At 38.7% G+C, this 14265-nt stretch overlaps 1 protein-coding gene across 1 annotated transcript in view; it reads left to right on the top strand.

Moving 5' to 3' along the window:
• ITGBL1 (integrin subunit beta like 1) overlaps nucleotides 1-14058 on the top strand; it is a 182299-nt gene extending 168241 nt beyond the window's left edge. The window contains exons 9-11 of the mRNA XM_081127654.1: nucleotides 3599-3745; nucleotides 10305-10418; nucleotides 11422-14058. Of these exons, the coding sequence (XP_080983780.1) occupies nucleotides 3599-3745; nucleotides 10305-10418; nucleotides 11422-11513 (353 nt within the window). The 3' untranslated portion in view covers nucleotides 11514-14058. The remainder of the gene's footprint in view (nucleotides 1-3598; nucleotides 3746-10304; nucleotides 10419-11421) is intronic.
• The last annotated feature ends 207 nt before the right edge of the window (nucleotides 14059-14265 follow it).

The raw sequence follows: 14265 nt of genomic DNA, 5'->3' as shown, positions 1-14265 counted from the left end.
TCGGGCTGAATTTTAAATTTTACTTTATAAATTTAAATTGGACAACCCAGGTCCAGAGCAATCCTGGTGAATATTTTGGTGTGGGGGAAGAAATAGGACTAGGAACAAAAATCACTGATGAAGAGTAAGTATCTGGGACAGGATGAATGGCACTGGAAATGGAGATGGAATAGAAAACTACTCACCTGTGTGAAGACTCCAGAAGTCAGGTGAAGGCCAGTTTAGTCTACTTGAAATGGTTCATTAGGCTGGCTCTTCATACATGTTTGTGTTATAATGATCTATTATTGTAAACTTATAAGAAGATAACTTATCACTGGATTCTACCACCAAACAGAGACAGTGTTCTCACTGGTTCTGCAGTAGTTCTGCAACCCCTAGATCTACCCAGAGGCTAGGTGGCAACAGAGTAGGGTTTGCCCAGCAAAAGCTGACTAAAACTGCTGGTTTGGTCTTACTTTTTAACTCCAATTTTCAGGATCATTCCACTTAGTAGGTTCTTAATGGCCTCCTTTGTCATTTTATGAGATAACACAATCATCTTATTTTTCTCCTTCTGTCCTGAATGTTGATACTTGTCTGGCTTCTCCTCTTCTACCTTAGCCCTAAATATTGGAGTTTCTCCCTAGGTGGGCTCTTTCTCTTCCAAAGCTTTAAATGCCATCTACTTTTGGAAACTGCAGCATGTACATGCCTAGCCCTACCCTGTCCTCAATACCAGGCTGTGTCAGTCTCTTCCTTAACTTTCCATGTGGTTGTCAGAGGAGTATCTCATGTAAAAGGTAAAGGGAAACTAAACAAAACATAAATAAAATGACAGAATAGAACCACTGACAATACCAACTACTGATGAAGACGGAGAGCAACTGGACTTCCATACTTTCATAGTGGGTGTAATTTGTTACTTCCACTTTCGGAAACTCTTTGGTAGTATCTCCTAAAGATGGACTTACACATACTCTAAGACACCAAAATTCTACTCTTAGGTAAATGCCCAATAAAAAATTCCTACAGAAAAGGAAACAAAGAATATTATCTCAATCACACGAGGCTCAAAACAGAGCTGATTTGCTGCTCTCAACCTCTGCCTCCTACAGCTTCCATAGCTAATAAGTAGCATCATTATTCAAAATATTTTTTATCCACCTGCCACATCCAGTTCAACAATAAGTCTCATTGGCAGCACCACCAAAGTAAATCTCATCCACTTGTCTCCATTTGCTCTGCCATCATCCTATTTTAAGCCTCTATCACCTTTTACTTGCACTATTGCAATACTCTCTCACTTTCTCCATCCTGGCTGCTTCCCAGCACTCCTTAATTCCTCACACTTAGCTGTCAAAATAAATGTACAAATTGTAAATTATATCAGGTCGCTCTTAGTTACCACTCTTCTATGATTTCCTATTTCTATTAGAATAAAATGTAAACTCCTTACCAAGAATAAACAGTTGTTATGTTCTCATTCCTGAATATTTCTCCAACTTTATTATGTATTCCATTTTTCTTATTATTCTTCAAACACATTGGCCCTTTTTCACTGCCTGCGACATGCCAAGCTCTTTCTTATTCTAAGAACTCTCATTAGCTTTCTAGAATATGCCTCTAGAGCTGCTTCTCATCCCTTGGGTGTCACAGAGCCCTTCGCTGCCAACTCCAGTCAACAGTGTTCTAACTGTTGAACCCACTCGCACGCTCTTTAATTCTCCTGTACCTCCAGTGTGTTTGTTCACTTGTTGCTACTTGTTTTCTCCCCTAGTGCACTGACAGCTCCATAAGGGTAGGTCTAGTAGGATGCCTGGTGCCCAATAAATAGCTCTTGAATGTATGACTAAAATTATGAGAGTTTATAAAGAGGATACTGTTGAAAGCATTTAAAATTTTTTTTAACTAAATGGGAGCTATGTAAATGGCAAATCAAAACATGTAAATACTAATGCATTTTGACTACTGTCTTGGCTAGCTGCCAATCTAATGTAGAAATATGTGATAAATGAACTGATACATAAAAAGTCACCTATCCTTGCACTGAGTTATTCTCAATGACATTCTAAGTCAAAGGCAGAATGCCTTTCTCTGCAATAGATATTTAATGATTCTAATGATGCCAAATTGATTATAATTCTTACTAACCCAAGTCAGTAAGAAACTGACATTTGAAAAGTCCATAGCTCAGTGGGTTTGGTACTAGAAGCTCTCTATTGCTTTCTTACCTACTTTATACTCCAGATTATCTGCCCCCAAAGATGGACAACTTTTTTTAACTTCTTAATTAGACCTTACTTTAAGTGGACTTTTGTCTTATTGGAAAATTCAAGGTATAGTCAATTTAATAGCTATTGATTGAATGTGTAGCTATTAGAAGACACCAATTCTCTAACTTCACTCTACTCTATAGAACATAAAAATAAAATAGTCATCCAAGAACTGTCCATTGGCTTTGCAGGATAGTTCTTTAACCAGATGACCTGTAAACATGTCCTGGATTCAGTTTACAGTTGTCAGTTGTGATTTATTTTTCAAAAATGAGGAGATATTGTTAAAAAAAAATTACCTCAGTCTACAATTGTCTTTTGAGGACCCACTATGACTAGGCAGTGTGCTTAGCACTCGGAAGGCTACAGTGATGGGTCAGAAGTCATTCCTATCTCAAGGAATCCAGTCAAGGAACGAATCTATCTGACAAGTAACTGCATACCACAAGACGGAGACAAGAAGTTTCACCACAGAGGTGAAAAGTAAGGTAGTGCAGAAATTCAGAGGAGAGGAAGAATATCCCTGGGGGGTGTGAGAAAACAGCTGTTGCTTGTGCTGTTGGGCTAGATCTGGCTATAAGGCAACACACATTTGAGGAAAAGGGTAAAGCATCGATAGGAAACAAGAAACATTGTAGGAGGGTGATGTAACCTAATAGCAACTGGACAGATGTATATGCCAATGGATAACTGCCACAAATACACTATTGTCTGTATTACTGAGAGATAAACATCCCCCAAACCGGGAGCCAATGGCAGAAGCCAAAGGAAGAGAAAGTCTGAGAAATGAATCGAAGCCTCATGCTGTTTTCAACTTCCAGACAATAATAGAGAGAGACAGGGTTACTTACATGTATAGCTGCTCTTATTAACAAGTAGCAAGGTGCCCAGACAAAGCAAGATAATCCCAGAGCCCATTCTTACGGAAATTAACCTTTTGTTTTTATTTGTAAACAGCATGATTGCTATCAATTAAAGCTGCTTCAACGGTCCACGACTAGCCTTGCCCATCGGTCTGGGTGTCCTGGCACCGAGACTCCATGCTGATAAAATGCAAATGATGCATTTTGTATCAAGATGGTAAAATTCCATGTTAAATTGTTTCAAGGTTTTTTTCTCTCGAGTCCATTTCCTTTGCTTCACTCAGATGTACTATGTGAAGCTAGAGCTTTGTTGTGAAGTTCTCTGAAGCAGTGACAGGCCCGATTTGACTATGCATAGAGGGAAAGTGGGTTTGCTGGGTAGGAAATGAGAGCCTATGGTTCACATCTTTCTTCCTTAAACACCGCGAGTCAGCGGATGCGAGCCACCTCCTCTCACGCCGCCCTGTGATTGCTTCGCAGGCCACGGCACGTGTTCCTGCGGTCGCTGCGTCTGCGAGAGAGGATGGTTTGGAAAGCTCTGCCAGCACCCCAGGAAGTGCAACATGACGGAGGAGCTGAGCAAGAGTCTGTGTGAGTCAGCAGATGGCATATTGTGCTCAGGAAAGGGTGAGTATCCCTGCCGGAGCTTGGACTGGGTCCCCGCCGTGACACATGATTTGTACAGCAGCACGTAGCAAACATCTTTTCAGACGGCGCTTCACGTGAATGAAAATCACTCTGTCCTCTGCTTGTGCCAGACATTAAGCGTGAAAGTTAACCACGTGAAGTCTAGTATCCAAGAAAACGAGATGCGTGAGGTGGGTTGCAAGTGAAAAGATCCTCAGCCACTTGTGCACAGCCTCGTTATGAATGAATAATTGTGTAAAGAACAAAGTACAATAAGATATGCTGGGTACTGAATGCCACCCTCCCCCCCAAAGGCAAAAGTATAATTGTTGAGTTCACCTGTGAAGTAGCAGAGCCCAGAACTGCATGAGACACTCCGGACTCTCATGGGGTTCTCACTGAATGTTAGGGAGCTGCCCTGCCTGGAACTGGATGTCATTTCCCAGCCCTCCTCTTCTGCTCAGTCACCTCCTTGCAAAACAAACAACCCCCCCTTTTCAGACTTTTATAGCAGGAGCTGCATTTACCCTCCAGCGCCTACCCTGGGTCAGGTGTAGCAAGTAAGTATCTTTCCGAAGACAATGCAGGGAAGCAAGGCCACTCTGCTGAGGCGTCTCAGGAGCAGAATGCACCCCGGGGACGCGCCCGTCACAGTGGCTGCGGCTTTACCTGCCGCTCAAGGCCAATGCTGTGGGCAGGAAAGGGGCATCCTGACGTGACTGCAAAGATGAAATCAGATGGATGCTGTGGCCACATGGTGTCAGGAGGAAGAATGAAAGTTGATGCAAACGTGCTCATTTCAATAGACAACCATGCCTTGTTTTTCCAGGAATTCTGTATTTGAGACTGGTGTGTGCAGTGCCCTGGCAAGGAGGCCGTGCCTGTCGCCTAATGCAATTACAGCAGCCAGGCTGCACTTAGAAGAATTTAAAGCAATCACTTTGTTCCCGTTTGTTCTATTAAATTCAATCAAATTTCAAGTCCCAAACAAATATTGCTCCATTTTCAGTTCTCAGGGGCCCTCAGGTCCTGAAAAACACTTGCTTCAGGTTCACAAAGTTCCGTTGGGCCCTGGCTACTGTGGCTCAGCTGGCTGGGCATTGCCCAGGCACTGAAAGGTGGCCAGTTTGATTCCCAGTCAGGCCACATGCCCCAGTTGCTGGCTCAGTTCCCAGTAGGGGCGTACCGGCAGCATTGGTGTTTTGCTCTTACATTGAAGTTTCTTCTCTCTCCCTCTCCCTTCTTCTCTCTCTAAAAATACTTCAAAAAAAAAAAAAAAGTATTGTAGGGAGGAGGAAGGAGAGGTTACAAGGAAGAGACAGGGAAGGAATTGCAGAGGAAGAGATTAACAGAGAACAGGAAAGGGGGTAGGAACAGAATTAACCTTCATAGGGGAAGCAGGAGGGAAAAAAGAAATGTTGTCAGACCATAAGGGAGTGTCCTATGTATAAAAAAGCACTGAGAATGATTAATTTGCCTGAATTAGATTTTTTTTTTTTTCCTGAGTATAGCACCAAACACATATTCCTAAAGTTTAGATACTTTAGTTGCTTTTCATGATGACATTATCCTTGGATTAAGGATATTAACTTTTCACAGAAACTCTACTGAATGAGGAAACTCTTATAACATGAGTGTGCTTGTTTATATTTGTTTATTTTTAAAATCAGCCATTTCATGTGTGTGTGTATTTACTAGACACATTATAAAGTCATTACTATTGTTCATAAGCAGGGCTCTGCTAAGTCATGCCCAGTGGCAGGTACAGAAGGAAAACCCAAAGCCAAGCTCACCTGTGTAGTGAATACCAGCCTGTCATTTCCTAAACTGAAGTTCCTGCAGAAAGAGGACTGGTTTGTTTTCAAGAAATAAACATTCTTATTAAAGTCATAACAGTCTGAGGAGAAAGCCTCATTTTTCAGCATCATAAATGTAGAAAATGCCACACACACAAAAATGGGTGAACCCAAAGGCATTTCCTCAAAACAAAACAAGAAAATCTCTCTAGCTAATGCCTTTTTCAAATTGTTTGCTTTAGGTGGTGGAACTCTATCTACAGATCAGTGAAGGGTTGAAAGCATATATTCCAAGCTATTTGTTTACCCTTCAGTGTGTAGAGTTTTTAATCTTGAATCTCAAAAAGGAATGAACATAAACGCTGCCCTGGGGCTGCATGTTTTGAGGCCGGCTAGTGAGGGTGGAGGCAGCTGGCTGTAGGCTCCTTCCTTCCTCTTTGCCGAGGCATCAGTGGTGGGTGAGGAAGAACGGGCCTGGGGGCTGTGCTCTTCCAAAGGCACAGAGAATAGTGGGGCTGCAGCCGTTATTTCTGTCTCCGTAGAGGGTCCAACTCCACCCCTCACCTCAAGAACCACAAAAAGTTTAACTTATGAAATAGACTACGGGTTTTTGTTATGGTAACAGAGAAGAGAAACCTATTCCAGGTTATTTGACTGGGGCCAGATATCTCTTGATAGATTTCATAGACTTGCCAGAATTCCATATACTTTTCCTCAAAACTGTAAATGAAAACCCCTCACCCTGATTATTACAAAAGAAACTGGAGTGTTTTTCTTTCTCCAACTAGGGGACAGGTAGGAGCAGTGGGCCTGAGGTCACGGTGGCACACGCCACTTAGTAGCCAGGACCCAACTGTTTCTACCAGAAAGAAAAACCTGAAACATGTGCTCCCTGTGAGCTGCGAATAAAGCCGTCACCTCAGGAGACGATGAAGAAATAGCGTTTTATTTCTTTACAAATTTATAGCCAAGACAATAAATCACTCCATAGAAAAATTTAAAACAAGATACATTGTTGTGACCTTCATAACAGATGGAGTCATGAGTACAGTAGTGAAAACTGCCTGCTGGGATGTCAGGTTGCAGCATTTTGTCAGGCTTGATGAGTTTAAAAGAAAGTCCATTTTGTTAATGGGGCCACTAACAAAGGTGCTCGCCCTCGCACCCAAACTGTTTACATCAATAACCAGAGAGAGGGGCTTAGAGCCAGGTCTCCCCTAAGTTTAGCTACCTTTGTGGAATACATGATATAATTCATCAGCAGTTTGTTTGTTTGTTTGGGTATTTATTTGTATCCAAGAGTACATAATAACCTTTTTACCTTGAGAACTTCAACCTAGGTCCAGGTCATCACCTCTAACGTTCTTAAAGGTGTTGGCTGACGATGGCTGTAATTGCATGTCATTAAAGGTCTCCTTAGAACACTCACAATTACACTATTGAGTCCCTTATCATCTGAATAATTACATGGTACACCCACCTACCTGTCCCTCACTACACCCTACCCTGGCCAGTTCTCCATCCCTGAAAAGAGACAGGGTAAAAGTTAGGATTCAAAAACCAGACTCAGACTAGTGTTTTAGTTGCATTACCCAATACGGCTGTCAGTGGGAACACACAACTCCTTTTTGAAACTATATGGTTTTTTCTTGTGGGAGACATTACAGATAGACAGATAGGTAGATAAAATAGTAGACTGAATCATATTGAACTCTTAACTGAACTGTTGTTTATTGCCCCTGTGGCTCTGGGCAATTCTCTTATCCTTCCTGTACATCCATTTTCTCATCTTTGAAGGCAGAAGAATTTCATTTCTTCCCCTTTTTAATCCTAAGGATGCTCTGAAGACAAACGAGAAAATGTGACTGATTCCCCAGGAATAGAAGCCAGTAAAAAGCACAGAAGGGAGATCAGGGCATTCTTAAGGGTCCTCACACTGAGAAAAAATAAATGGATTAGTGGTGTCGTGGTCATGAATTTACCACCATAGACTTCCTGCCGAGATGGGCCAGCTGCTCCCTATGGCTGGACTGGGTCTCATAAGCTGAATACTCAGTCACCTCTTGGCAGTCATGTGGTTTATATCTGTCTGACAGAGCCCTCTCCCTAAGATTTTCCCTTTCCAGAGATGAGCAATTTGGCGCCCGGTTATTGATGAAGCAGCCAGAGCATTCAATAACAAAGGTGCTATGAGACATCCTAATAACAATCACATTGTTGTTATTACATGCTATGCTACCCCTAGTTTCACAAGCAGTAGAAGAATTTCCTACCTCTAAGATGCACTGAGAACTGACAAACAGGAAAGAACAACACAGCTGGGGAAAATGCTGACCGAGAAAAGCTAGCTTTTCATAGCACATACAAAAATCATTCCCATTTTTCATTCTAAGTATTTCAGTGACTAGTAGACTTCTAGAACTAGAATTTACTTGTCAAATGGTCTCCCAGTGTATACTATGTTGACATTAGCTGAGCTGACCAGTTTTAGGAAAATACTATGGCCTGAAGCTAAGCATTCCAGAAGCAAGACCAGTGATCAGAATAATTCTAAAGCCAGGGGACAAATTTAATGATGAAATGTGATTTTTTTTCATGAATTGTGGCAAAAATATATATATATCCAAGATTTAACACATAAATGTCATGGACATATAAAGTAATTAACTTCTGCTTCTGCTGTAGAAATAGTTTTGGAATATAAGGGAGATACTATTTTAGAAATAATTAAACAATTGTATTCTTCCAATAATCTTCCTCCACTCATAGAAATAAGCACTAAGTATGATACCTTCTGAGGGTATGTTAATGAAGTCATTAAAATGCCCCAAGTTTTCTTGGTTTTCCAAAATTGCTCTAACCATTTGCAAAATGCACAGTTGAATGTTGAACATTTCTATGCCTAGAAATTGGACAGAAAGTCTTTAAAATTAGGATAAATAAATTTCTAAATAAAGAAACACTGTACCAGGATGAGACTACCAACTCTCACAGACTGGCCTGGGAGGCCCAGTTATGGGTCCTAAGCAACCACCAGGGTGCTGGTCATTCATTGGAATGGAAAGTTGTCTATTTTGCTCAAGAGCATGCAAATCAACCTAGACCCTCGGTAAAACGAGTAAATGAAATCATGCTGCCGTTAAGTAAGGAGTTAATAAATGTAAACACAGTTCTCAGCATGTAACTAATTCTGACTGCTCCCTTACCCTGAGAAGTGTGACAAGGAATATCAAAAGTTTAATTTGTCAATTGGGGATTCTTGTAGCTAAAATGCATATACTAGTTTCCATAATATGAAATAGCATGACATGCTTGATGCCTGGGACTCATTTATGTGCATCCTTTCATGATAGCAGAAATACATAAAAATTTCTTTGTCTAACCATTTTGATCACCCAGGTTGTTAATCCATTGTTTAGTCATAATGTTTCATAGAGGCACTAATGAGTGATCCCTGCCTCCTCCCAATATATTTGCATTTACCAAGTCTGGAATTTTGTTGAATGTGTCAAAATACTTTTTCTACTTCACATTCTCTTAAGGTGGCAGGCATCCTTAGTAAAAGGAAATTGCATTTAGAAAGAGCAATCAATCCAAGGAAACAGGAGGAAGAGGAGGGCCTTTCTATGTGTATTTATTTTTAATTTGAAAGTTTTCTTTACTACTGTTGTAGAAGTAATTTTGCCATGTGAGGCTTTTTAGCCAGTCATGTGAAGATATTTTTACTAAGGGAACATTTCTTCCCTCTTTGACACCATTTAATTCATTTTTTTTTTTTTTTTTCTAAATGTGCCATTAATAAAACTGTTTCTCAGCAAACCATAATATTTTTAATAATCAAAGAGGAAGTTTTTAATTAGGTAGGAAGGAAAAAGAAAGGAAATGGGTGGATGAGAAAACTGGTTGGATCAAGAGCCTCATAAAAGATGAACATTGGGGGGCAGGGGTTAGAGCCATCCTGGATTATGGCAGGAAATCCTGAGGATGAGATTCGATAAGTCAAATATACATGAGTGATTATGTGTGTATTTTTAGCACTTTAATGAGCAACCCAATATGCAGGTGTATCACTTTAAGAAAATCATGTAAAGAAAATTCTGAAATTAGCCCAGCTGGAGTGGTTTAGCGGTTGAGCATCAACCTAGGATCCAGGAGATTGAGGTTCGATTCTTGGTCAGGGCACATGCAGGGGGCATGCAGGAGGCAGCCGATCAATGACTCATCCTTGATGTTTCTATCTCTCTCTCTCCCTTCCTCTCTCTGAAATCAATAAAGATATATTTAAAAAAAAAAAAATCCGAAATTATAAGCACAATAAATTTAGAAGTTGTTTTAATTATAAAATGCACCCGCATTTAACAGAACTTACTATTCAATTTCTTTAAAGGACAGACACTTTGAAAACATGATTCAATTTAGAAAATTAAAAAAAAAATTACATCTATTTTTGAACACCTTTTTGGAAGGCCATCTATAAAAATCAGCTACTCTCTGCTCTCATTGACATTTCAACCAGACTGAGCCATGGAACATTTGCTTAAGGCTAATTGCGACTGTCTAGATCCACAGTGAAGCCCTTCCTGGATAACCTTTATGAATTACAGCAAGTAAAGCTCCTTTCTGAGCAACTGGCTCTTCCATAAACTTTCACCTTTGGAAGATAGGTTATTAGAAGCTGATTGTCAGTACATTGATGGTATTCTATTCTAGATGGAAACCTTTAGCTCTGTGGTGACAATCAATAATATCCTTTGTGATTTCAGGTTCTTGTCACTGTGGAAAGTGCATTTGTTCTGCTGAAGAATGGTATATTTCGGGAGAATTCTGCGACTGTGATGACAGGGACTGTGACAAACATGATGGTCTTATTTGCACAGGTGCAGTACTAACCTATTCTAATTGATCTATGTCACATTTTGCAGTAAAGGTGAATGACACACATCCCATATTGCTGTAGATCACTGGGCAGGAGAGCTTCCATGTACTCAGGGGCCAAATAATAAGATAGAGTAAGTAAAGGGAGGTGGGCATTTGTGAATAAAAACTATCATTATTCCTAGGCATAAAAGAATATGAAATAACGTACCCAAATTATGTGATTTTGGGGCATATTCCACAAAGTAACTTCCCCCAACTTACACAGTTTTACATATTGCAAAAAAAATAATAATAACTCTCTTGACAACTATTTCACTTTTAGCATGGTGCAGGGAATGGAATATTATCTTAAACAGGACTCAAGTACCAAAGCTGGCTGATGTGTCGGTTGTTTTTAGGGAATGGAATATGTGTGTGTTTAGAGGGATAGGAGTATGAAAATAGATACTGCTATCCTGAGTTACTGAGCCCTAATAATTGGTTATAATATACATGTTCTTAAACGAGTTACAGGGGAAATAGAGACATGTATATATGTTTTCCTTGTTTCTAGCTAAAGGGAAAAGATGAGTATTTGTGTGTCATTAAGCTAGACTTCAGCTTCTGTCCATCCCTACTACACAAGACTCCTCTTCTAACTGATTATACTTGGTCCTGTGTCAAGCAGCTGTATGTTCTTCAGCATTTATTCATAAGTTACACACAACCTGCTCTCTGCAGAAAAACAAAATTATGACATGGAAGCCCAGCTGGAGAGATACCAATGGTCACTATTAGATTGATACTAATCAATGGTAGCACCAAGAAGATGCCATTAATTTTTTGAAAATCAGATTTCCTATAGCTGCTTAATAAGATAATAATAATATGGCTGCACAATAAGAAAATTTTCAGAGGATGAATGAAATGACTTTGATTATCAACAATTATGGTTGATAAAAACATAGATTAACTTAGTATATTTAAATCATGATAATGATTCTCGTGTGTGTTTTATTGCAGGGAATGGAATATGTAGCTGTGGAAACTGTGAGTGCTGGGATGGATGGAACGGAAATGCGTGTGAAATCTGGCTTGGCACAGAGTATCCTTAACAATTAGCTGGGAGAGGACTGGATTCATATTTTTCTAGGCCATTAGAACATATAAATGCCGAGGAAACCATGTATAATCACCATGAGGACAGGTCAAACAGACTGTTGTATGTTTTTCTATTTCTGAAAGCCTGAATGAAATCTGGATAACCATTAAAAATGAGTTAGTCAAACTCTGATGTAAATAACACCAGAAATTCTTCCACAATTTACGTCAGTGGTTCTCAACAAGGGCAACTCTGCCACCCAGAAAACATTGGGCAATGTCTGCAGACTATTTTAGTTGTCACACTGGGTGGCGTGGGAGGGTGTGCTTTAGGCATCTAGTGGGTAGAAGCCAGGGATGCTGCTAAACACCCTGTAGTGCACAGGATAGCCCCCTACGATGAAGAATTATCTGACTACAAATGTCATTAGTGCCATAGTTGAGAAACACTGAATTACATGGTTGTGAGAAACGCACATCCCTACACAAGAAAGGTCATTTTAGAATCTAAGGAAAAGATATATCCTCACATAAATCCATGGATCAAACCTGGCTAGGATTCCATATCACTCAGTTTTTCCATATGGGGACAATGAAGACAAACACACATGAAGTGCAATGTTGGATGGTGATGGGGGACTTTTGAGAAAATACTGGTCACTTTTAGTCATTAAGTCATTTGTCTAGTCTTACTTTGAACTCACAAAAGAAGATTATTTTAAGATGAAGGAAGAAATTATGAAAAATGTACAATTTAACATTTTAAATAGTGACATAAGTTGTTTACACTGTGTCAATATGTATTTTACCAACTGATAAATAACAAAAAATGAATTGTTATTTAAGAGCATCATTTTCTGTTACTAGATCATTTTTTAAACTGGGCATGGGATATAGGTACAAGGAATCTGAGTTTTCACTAATTAAGTTACTCCATGGTAACTTGCCTTTTAAAAAGACAGTATCTAATTAGCTCTATGCTGGGCCTGAAATATGCATTAATTTTTCTTAAAAGACTCTCTTATTTCTCTGGATACATTGCTCACCTGAAAAGTAGGGTCATGCATAGAAGTCAAAAAGAGATACTATGATAAAATGGCCCCAGTCTCACAAGCTCAGAGGATATAAAGAAAAATCTAGAAATGGCTTAAATAGAAATTACAAATATTCACTCAGTGATAGGAACAAAATGTTTATTTTCGTAATGGTGAAATTTTGCTCTGTATGAAATTCACATCGAATTATGAAAATGTACAATAATTTTGGACTTCCCTTAGATATTTGCAATTAAATCTACTTATACACATCAGTTTAGGCAACCTTTAATTATTTAGAGCTAAAAAAGGTCCACTTTTTTTCTAAATGTGAATTAAATTTTGTAAAATCCATCAATAATGCAATAAAATCATTTTCATATTGTTTAAGATGAAAATGTTTACTTGGAAATTTTACTTAATGACATAAATATTCTAAAGTCATGACTTGGACTTTATTAGTCAAATCACCAAAAGTGAGAAAAAGATGTACCTGCTGAGTTATTTAAAATTTATATTGAAAATGATTTAAGAGAAAATTTAATCGATGCTGATTTTTATAATACTAATAGTGTTCTCCTACTTTAACAGATTTACAAAATTGTTACCTCTATCCTGAGATTAAGAAGTGCAACCATATTAGTTGTGTCTCGATTGTTGAGTGTGTCCATTGAGATATCAGTTTTGTAAAATGAGGGAAATGTAAGCAGTTAAGAAAGAATATATATTACTTCCTTATATCTTCTCTATCTAAGCATTTTAAGCCTCAAACAAACCTATTTTAATTGTTCAGTAGCAATTTCAATGATGACCGATTTGATGATGGACACATTGGAATTCACTGCATTATCACGGTACCAGTGACATCCAGATTTCCTATTGCAGAGCTCTGCTTTCTATGGAAAAGACCAGATAGTAAACAGTTTAGACTTTGTAGGCCACATACATCTCTGTTGCATATTCTTCTTTGTTTGTTTGTGTTTGATAGTTTAAAACTGTAAAAAATAAATAAAAACTCGCTGTGAACTCCTGGGCCATAAAAAAATAATTGCGAGCTGGGTTTGGCTCACAGCTGAGGAGTAGGTGGCCAACCTGTGCCCTTAATGTCCTATGTGTCCTCTCATAACTCCAAGTGCATCTTATTTTTTTTGTAATTCTCTATATTTGTTATCCTTTTTCATTAACAACAACTACAATGGAAGTGTTTCTCTTTTTAAAATTTAATATAAGAAAAATGTCTTCAGCACTTATGGTTTTAAAGAAAAATTTTAGATATGGAGAAATGTTTTTTATAAAGTTCAGAATGTGATTTGTCCAGATTTTTTGACAACCTGAAAATATATGGCAGTCAGCTATATTTTGGGTTCATTTAGCTAGAAATTATTGAACTGAAACCTTTCATGTTTCTCATGTGTGTGTATGTGTGATTTTGACTCTAGCTTGCAAACAATAGATCTATTAAGAAGTGATTTAATTTACATGTTTAAATTGGAAAAAAAATAAACATAGTTACATATAAAGACATACATTCTACCTTTCTTAAATGTGATTTTGTACTTTGACTTTTGATTCCGTTACTAAGATAGAAACTCCCTCTTAAAAAAGGGGCAGGCAAAAACAAACTTGTTACAGGAGGAGGGGAAAGGTGCAAATCTCATTGGCTTGTTCAAGTTTGTCCCAAATTACAGTGGGATTTATGTCAATTTAGAAGGATTCAACAACTGATATTGGC

This window comes from Miniopterus schreibersii, assembly GCF_964146895.1.
Source record: "Miniopterus schreibersii genome assembly, chromosome: 2".
NCBI lineage: Eukaryota > Metazoa > Chordata > Mammalia > Chiroptera > Miniopteridae > Miniopterus > Miniopterus schreibersii.
This window is presented reverse-complemented; position numbering and strand designations above follow the sequence as displayed.